At 39.3% G+C, this 8,933-nt stretch overlaps 1 protein-coding gene across 1 annotated transcript; it reads left to right on the plus strand.

Moving 5' to 3' along the window:
• Positions 1-91: 91 nt before the first annotated feature.
• Positions 92-5,958, plus strand: LOC107565148 (E3 ubiquitin/ISG15 ligase TRIM25-like). Its single transcript, XM_016250361.1, has 7 exons — positions 92-214; positions 2,887-3,493; positions 4,247-4,342; positions 4,604-4,837; positions 4,929-5,079; positions 5,173-5,217; positions 5,373-5,958. The coding sequence occupies exons 2-7, from the start codon at positions 2,936-2,938 to the stop codon at positions 5,909-5,911; spliced, it is 1,623 nt and encodes a 540-aa protein (XP_016105847.1). The 5' UTR covers positions 92-214; positions 2,887-2,935; the 3' UTR covers positions 5,912-5,958.
• The last annotated feature ends 2,975 nt before the right edge of the window (positions 5,959-8,933 follow it).

The raw sequence follows: 8,933 nt of genomic DNA on the forward strand, positions 1-8,933 counted from the left end.
CCCTATATTTCGCTCTCTCTCTGTGTGTGTGTTTTATTATTTCTCTCATTTTTGAGACACGCCCATTTTTTTACGCACTGAAAACCAGGAAGTAAAAACCAAGAGAACTGAAACTAACCAAACCTATTTCCTCACAACACTAATAGATCCGGTACACTGTTCTTTTGGGCAAAGCTGTAAAAGCAAATGATATTTGAGGTGTATTTCTCCCGAGGTAAGGACTTCATAATATCCAAAATGCAGCTTTTAAACACAAATCGCATGCAATAATGTATTAGTTCATAAGTGTGTACAGATCGTTTCTACTCCTGCATGTTAACTTGTTCAGAACTGGTGAGACTAAATTTAGTTTTGCACTTCATTGCTAAACGATTATTTTTAGATTGTTATCTAATAAAAACGTAAAGCTTTTGAAACGGATTATTCGATTGTATTATTATACTACAAAGCTATACTTTTTACTCTTTATAATTTCAATAATTCTTTACAGTGCCCCTATTATGGTATTTGAAATGTTTGTAATCTGGTTTTGGGAGTCCCCAACAAGAGGTTTACATGCATGCAATGCAGTGGCATACCGTGGTGTTTCAGTCAGGGCCTTCAGTAAGCAACTGTAAACTACACACCCTTACACATCCATCTTACACATAGCTGTACAATAAGTAATAAGTCGTTTTACACTTATGTTAGTGAACCGGACCCACAGCTTGTAAAGACCCAAACAAAAATGGTAAATGGATTAGCCGAACACAGACAAAGAACTGATAAAGCACTGCAGGTTGTAAGCTACGTATTGCTCCATCCTTTATCATGACTCCAAGTACAACAGACCTTCTGTATTAATCAACACATTTCCAGATAATAGCGGGCCCACAGCTGATTAGCAGAACTATAACATGAGTTAGCCGGAGACTTACAGCTGCACTGAGTGTGTCACAACAACTACATATTTTGCACGCTCGACAGAACATTAAAGCAACAATTATTAATCATACTTACAGGTTGAGTTTCGAAGGAGCAAGCTGGTCCAAACAAACATGGCACTGACTCATCTTTCAAAGACAACCGGTTTACGAATCCAACATTTTACTCGGAGAAGCAGTCGTCAGTGAAATGACGAGAACACAACAAAAAGTTGTGATTATGCTGCTGTAGTATCTTAGTAAAGATGCACTTTAACCACTGATTCTTCACAGCCTCATCCTTTGGAAGTGAAAATAAACCAAATTTACTTTCACAGCACAGAGCACAGCGTCCTCTCGACATTATGTTATCCACACGAACCTGCTACAGCGTTTGAAGGCGGTTCAAGTTTTCGCGGGAGGTCCACGTAGAATGTAGGCGGGCATTACCCTGTTGAAAAAAACAGCATATGCTGGTTAGGTATGTTTTGAAGCTGGGATTTTGGTTTGAGCTGGTTTATGCTGGTCCTTTGCTGGTCGGACCAGCTTAGGACCAGCACATTACCAGCTAAGGACCAGCTTAAACCAGCAAAGGACCAGCATAAACTAGCTCAAACCAACATCCCAGCTTCAAAACATACCTAACCAGCATATGCTGGTCCTTTGCTGGTTTATGCTGGTCTTAAGCTGGTCGGACCAGCACATGACCAGCTAATGACCAGCTTAAACCAGCAAAGGACCAGCATAAACTAGCTCAAACCAACATCCCAGCTTCAAAACATACCTAACCAGCATATGCTGGTCCTTTGCTGGTTTATGCTGGTCTTAAGCTGGTCGGACCAGCACATGACCAGCTAATGACCAGCTTAAACCAGCAAAGGACCAGCATAAACTAGCTCAAACCAACATCCCAGCTTCAAAACATACCTAACCAGCATATGCTGGTCCTTTGCTGGTTTATGCTGGTCTTAAGCTGGTCGGACCAGTATGCCTGGTTTATGCTGGTCTTAGGCTGGTCGGACCAGCACATGACCAGCTAATGACCAGCTTAAACCAGCAAAGGACCAGCATAAACTAGCTCAAACCAACATCCCAGCTTCAAAACATACCTAACCAGCATATGCTGGTCCTTTGCTGGTTTATGCTGGTCTTAAGCTGGTCGGACCAGCACATGACCAGCTAATGACCAGCTTAAACCAGCAAAGGACCAGCATAAACTAGCTCAAACCAACATCCCAGCTTCAAAACATACCTAACCAGCATATGCTGGTCCTTTGCTGGTTTATGCTGGTCTTAAGCTGGTCGGACCAGTTTAGGACTAGCACATCACCAGCTAAGGACCAGCTTAAACCAGCAAAGGACCAGCATAAACTAGCAAAGGACCAGCTCAAACCAGCATCAAAACATACCTAGCCAGCATATGCTTGTTTTTTCAACAGGGTATGCAAATATGAGAATTTGTGACGTGTGAAATTCGTGGAATGGGATTTGAATTATAAAAAAAAAAAAAAAGCAGTTCATTTAAATGAACTGTGCAAATGAAAAAAAAAAATGACTCGTTTCAGTCCACTTTCTTTTTAGAGACAATATTTATTTATGATTCACTTTCAGCTTTACAACTTTGCAGCCTGTTTACATTCACATACAGCTGCATTACTCACTGCACGACATGTAATTTATAAAAATCCATAATAAGGGCACTTTAAAACGGCAAACTTATTTCTATGGTGATCATGTCTGAAAAGACTATTCTGGGCTAAATACGAGTTCTGTTGACGGCACAAGCAAAAGTATTTGCAGCCTGCAGTTGATAAGCAGAGAACCGTTACTTTTTCCCTCAGTCAAAAAAATAGTGATTAACATTGTGATTATTATACTTCTTTTAAAGTATTGTTGGTTAGATACTTGGACTTTGTAAAATAGCATCCATACGTAATTCACTTAAGTGAAAAATAGCATTTGACAAATATTGTTGCTTTTCTAGGCGAAACACCTCTTATTACAAGACAGAAGTCGAAATTCACTGGAAAGAAATGGCAGAATCAGCAGCGAGTCGGTTTGTGGATCAGTTCAGCTGTCCAGTCTGTCTGGATGGACTGAAGGAGCCGGTGACGATTCCCTGTGGACACAGTTACTGTATGAGCTGCATTACTGATTGCTGGGGCCAGAAGGAGCAGGGGCCGCCGTACCGCTGTCCCCAATGCAGAGAGAGCTTCAGTCAGAGACCTCTACTGAAGAAGAACACTCTGATAGCTGAGATGATGGAGACGCTGCAGCAGACGGCCCTACAAACGGCTGCTGTGGACTGTGATGTTTGCACTACAGAGAAGAGCAGAGCTGTAAAGTCCTGTCTGCAGTGCTTGGCCTCCTTCTGTCAAACTCACCTGCAGCTTCACTATCAATCTCCAGCGTTTATGAAGCACAAACTAGTCGATGCCTCCAGAAACATTCAGGAGAACATCTGCCTCAGTCATGGGAAACTTCTGGAGATTTACTGTCAGGACGACTGTCAGAGCATTTGTTGTTTGTGTACTGATAATCATAAAGGACACAGTGTGGTGTCTGTGGATTCAGAATGGACTAGGAAAAAGGTAATATCGACGATAATAAAAAAATTCATTTTTTTATAGCATACATTTATATCAGCTGTGGCTCATCTGTAAGGGCAGGTGGGGCAGAGCGCTACCAAAATATTCATCCAAAACATAGACTTCTATATAAACTCAATCAATAATTGTAAATGTGTTCAAGACTCCAGACTAAGATGACATCTGCTTCGGTCAGATATTAGTCTGCGTCAGGTCAGTAACTAGTTGGCACATCTGTTCTTCCTACGTGGAGTAGCATATCAAAATAATGAATGCATAAATACTTTTGTTTAATCGTGCTCATGCAAATAGCCTTTTTATAGTTCTGTTGTGTTTGTTTTACGTTTGAGAATAGACATGGATTTTTTTCCTCTATGGATTTCCTCCACAATTTGTAATATTCCAAAACAACACTCGGAGACAATAAATACTACATTAAGGCAATTATTTTTCTAAGGTAGCATTTTATGCGGGTGATCGTGACTTATTACATAAAGCCTGTCAGAGCACAGTCTGAATAACGCAGCTGCCAAAAAGTGTTCTGCATGCATTCAGTGATTAGAATATAAAGCTTACAAAATATTTATGATAAACTAGCGCTAAGACCCAGGCTCTGCCCAACCAAAATTTACAGTCAGGAGGTGCTACTGTTTGTAGTCTGTAATTTTGATTACCCTGGTTACATCCCTTTACCAGAGTGGAATGGTGTTTGTCTATTTTTGTCTATTGTTTTATTTTTTATGTTAACATCCTTAGGAAGAGTTAAAGGAGATAAAGGAGACGTGCCAAAAACTGATCCAGGAGCGAGAGAGGGGTCAGCGGGAGCTCAGTGAAGCTCTGAAGCTTCTTCAAGTATGTTTCTTTATGTCTTCTTTAGTTTTAAAGTTTGTTTGACACTCAAAAGTAGATCTTTTAAATTCAATAAAAGTGGACAATGATGACCAATGGGTTTTTAACTCCAAAAATTGATATAAAAAGTGTTTATACATTTCACGATGTTCTTATTGAGACTTCTGTCCATTTTGGAGCTTGACGCCACTAATTTACTGTCTATCTACATTGTTTTGAGTCACAGCGATGACCTGCATGATCAGATCTTTGTGTCTCTGGCAGAGTTCAGCGCTAGAGACCATGGAGAACGTTGAGAAGGTCTTCACTGAGCTCATCTGCTCTCTTGAGAAGAAACGCTCTGAGATTAAAGAGCAGATCAGAGCTCAGGAGAAGACCGAGATAGATCGAGCAGAGGAACTTCACAGACATCTGGATCAAGAGCTGACAGAACTCAGAAAAAGACAAGCTGAGATTGAAAAACTACTGATTACTGAGGATCAGGTCAATTTTCTGAAGGTAATGAAAGTCAGTATACCGCCATGTTTCTATACTGACTCACATTTTAAAATAGTCTCTTTAACATAACAAGCTGTTTGTCTCGTTTCAGAGCTGTCAGTCTGTGTGTGTTTTACCCACATTTGAAAACGTTCCCATTACACAACACACTCATCTGTATTTTAAAGATGTTTCAATCTCGATATTTAAGGAGGTTTTGGAGGACATCTGTCAACAACAAACAGCTAAAATATCACAAGAAGGTCTGAATATTTCGATATATTGTGTTGTCATTCATACTCTGCAGGATTAAAGCAACAGATTAGTCACATGTTTGTTTTGTGTTGTCTCTTCAGTGTCAAAAGTCTGTGTTGCCAAGACCCAAAATGATTTTTTGCAGTGTAAGTTCAACTTGAGGCAAGTTTCCTTGAGGCAAACATTTAATAATTGATAAGTATATGATCTGTTACAGTGTGACCATTTTGAAACCAAAGTGTACTTTGTTCAATATTTGATCTTTTTATGTGTTTTTTTTTTTTTAATTTCTCCTCCTCAGATTTCTGTGAACTTCACCTGGATCCAAACACTACAAACAATGCCCTCAAACTATCTGAGGACAACAGGAAAGTATCATTTACATATAAAAAACAGCATTATCCTGATCACCCAGAGCGATTTGATAGATATGTGAATGTCATGTGTCGAGAGGGTTTGTGTGGTCGCGGTTACTGGGAGGTCGAGTGCAGTGGAAAGCAATGGGCTGTAGCAGTTTGTTACAAAGGAATTGGACGTAAAGGAGACAGTGATGACTGTAGACTTGGTGACAACAAAAAGTCCTGGCGATTCAGCTTCTATCTACAAAATTTCTATTTCACACATGACAAAAAGAAAGTCTCAGTCCCTGCTGTCTGCTCCTCTAGAGTAGGAGTGTATCTGGATCATGGAGCAGGAACTCTGTCCTTCTACAGCGTCTCTGAGAAAATGACTCTTCTTCACAGAGTCCAGACCACTTTCACTGAACCCTTATATCCTGCGTTTTTTGCTGGATATGGCTCATCTGTCAGGATCATAGAAGAGCAGAGTTTAAAAATATAATTCATCAGAAAATATTACATGAAAATGTCATGACTGTATTTGATAGTTAAATTTACACATAAAACATTCATTTAAAGGCACAATGTGTAAGTTTCGCCGCTAGAGGTCGCTTACTCAAAACTAGGGGTGTCCCCGACTACATAGTCGAATCAGAAAAAGTAAAAAAGCCCAAGATGAAGCCCGTGCATGCCTTTAAGGTACGTTCATAATCCTGTTAAACTTTCTTTTGGCTGTTGACGTTAATAACATTTATCAGCATTAATTCATGTTTTAATTATCATATAATGAACTCATTGATGGAAGGCTGCATCCTCCGGATGTCGCATTTGTAGGCTGCATACGTCATAAAGGTCTTATTTTAGAATATTAACAGTTATAAATTTGACCATTATTCTTCGTTAAGCGTAAATTGTTGTAATATGCATATGACTCGCGAATGTACCGCTTAGTTATTCCCATTGAAACATAGCCCGCCTTTTTGGCAGAAGCTATTTACACTAACTTCGCCCACCTACGTGTGATTGGGCTAGTCAACACTACAAAAGACGATTAACAAGCAAAATCTCCAGTGGCGTATATGGTAAAGTGTGTGCCGTAGTCGTTTTGATGCGATTGACCCGAGTTCGAATCTGCCTTTTGTCAAACTTTTTTTTCCTCCTTCTTCAAATCTCATATCACATTGGCATTTATTTTAAGAAAGATGGAGGAAATAATCGAAAAGTTGAAAATAAAGTATCGGGTAGGGTAGGTGTAGGGAGGCCTTTATTGGTCCAATACGGTGGCATCCATTTTTGAATTAAAATTATAATTTACATTTACATTTAGTCATTTAGCAGACACTTTTATCCAAAGCGACTTACAAATGAGGACAATAAAACCAGTCAAAACTAACAAAAGAGCAACAATATATAAGCACACACATATACACACACTCAAAGAAAAACAAGTAGAATAGAAAAATAGAAAGCTAGTGTTTTTTTTGTAAAAAATTATATAAATAGATGAAGTAGAATTAAAATAGAATATAAAGTGCAAGAGTTAGAGAGTCAAATAAAGATGGAACAGATGTGTTTTAGTTGTTTCTTGAAGATGGCTAAGGACTCAGCTGCTCGGATTGAGTTCGGCAGGTCATTACAGCAGGAGGGAACAGTTAATGTAAAAGACTGTGAACGGGATTTTGTGCCTCTTTGAGATGGCACAATAATGCGTCGTTCACTTTCAGAACGCAAGCTTCTAGAGGGCACATAACTCTGAAGTAATGAATTTAGGTAAATGGGTGTAGAACCTAGTGATGTCATGTAGACAGAGAAGAGAAGTGGTCCAAGAACTGAGCCCTGAGGCACCCCAGTAGCTAGATGTTGCGACTTGGACACCTCACCTCTCCAAGATACCTTGAAGGACCTATCTGAGAGGTAAGAATCAAACCACTGGCGTGTGGTTCCTGAGATGCCATTTTCCAATAGGGTTGATAGGAGAATCTGGTGGTTCATCGTATCAAAAGCAGCGGACAGATCCAGCAAGATAAGTTTACATTTACACTCAATACGTTATTACTGCATACTCTTTTATAATACTGCAATACTGAGGTGCAGATAATTGTCACTATTTGCAAAAAGTAGTATAAATAGCAGAATTATCTATTATTAGCTATTTTATCATAGTGTAAATGTAATCTATAGCTATTTGCGCTTGGTGTAAATAGCCTCTATTGCTATTTATACTTAGTCAAATAGCTGCTGCTGTTGATTTTTTATTAAATTTATTATTGTTTATTTTGATATTTAATCTTTTAAAATGTTTTATTTAATGTGTGTAATTTTAGTTTTTTTTTTTTTTTTTAAATAATACAATTTAATAAAAATTTATTTATTTATTTACTTTTATGCTTTATTAAAGTTCTATTTTGACCCCTATAGTAGTTTTTTTTGTTGTTGTTTTATTTTACTTCCATAATATTTGGGAGAGTGGGCACAACAATACAATTTTGCTCAGGGCACCCATTTGGCAGTGGCGGCGCTAGGGCGGGGCTTGATGGGGAGGATTTCCTAATGATTTTCCTGTTTTTTTAACTCCCAGTGTCACTTTAATTAACACTGAAAAATAAACATTAAAAACCTAAAAAAAAAAAGGTGGCTTACATGTGTCCTATAAACAATTGGGGGAGGGGTCAGTATCAACAGCTATCACGATGGAGCGCTATTTAACATCAAGTAAAAGATCACGAATTTCACTTTGCAGACGAGAACAATAACACAAGTCGACAGTCTCAAGCCCTGTTTACACTTGTGCGTTTTCGTTTTAAAACGGAGTTTTCAAATGAAAGCGATCCTCTTCTAGACTTGCGTTTTCACTGCGTTTCAGAAACGTTCTCCGTCCACACTAAACAACAGAAAACACATGTCACATGACCATTCATGCAGGTACAACCATAGACCTATATACGTAGATGCCTCATTAGCGACTAGTTTCTATGGGCCGCTATACGTAAGCTAGGGTGACCATACGTGCCATTTTCCCAGGATGCGTCCTGGCCAGGATTTCTATATTGCCTAAAATATCTAGGTTTTGGCTTTGTTTGCGTGTGCAGACCGATCGGTGTATGACATCAAAATACCTCGAGAACATTTTGAAAGCATAAGGAACCATCTGTATGGTATTTTGATGTCATACACCGATCGGTCTGCACACGCAAACAAAGCCAAAACCTAGATATTTTAGGCAATATAGAAATCCTGGCCAGGACGCGTCCTGGGAAAATGGCATGTATGGTCACCCTATGTAAGCCTTCCGCCATATTGTAGCAGTCAACTTGACGTCATTCACCATAGTAATCACTGAATATTCGAAAGATGCCACAATCCTGCACTGAACGGCTCAACGGCTCTGTGAGAACCTACAGTATGGTAAATGACGTCACGTTGACCCTTCCAAGATGGCGGCCGTATCTACGTGCCTGGAGCTTGCATTTCCGAGGGTCGAAAACGCCAGAGTAGTGTAAACAAAACAGGCAAACGAAAACGCG

This window comes from Sinocyclocheilus grahami, unplaced genomic scaffold (assembly GCF_001515645.1).
Source record: "Sinocyclocheilus grahami isolate Dianchi unplaced genomic scaffold, SAMN03320097.WGS_v1.1 scaffold984.1, whole genome shotgun sequence".
NCBI classification, from domain to species: Eukaryota; Metazoa; Chordata; class Actinopteri; order Cypriniformes; family Cyprinidae; genus Sinocyclocheilus; species Sinocyclocheilus grahami.

Excerpts from the sequence above, each read along its gene's own strand:
- LOC107565148 (XM_016250361.1), top strand. The coding sequence starts at position 2,936 with ATGGCAGAATCAGCAGCGAGTCGGTTTGTGGATCAGTTCAGCTGTCCA. Across the intron at positions 3,494-4,246 it reads CAGAATGGACTAGGAAAAAG|GAAGAGTTAAAGGAGATAAA; the intron begins GTAATATCGACG and ends TAACATCCTTAG. Across the intron at positions 5,080-5,172 it reads AGCTAAAATATCACAAGAAG|TGTCAAAAGTCTGTGTTGCC; the intron begins GTCTGAATATTT and ends TTGTCTCTTCAG.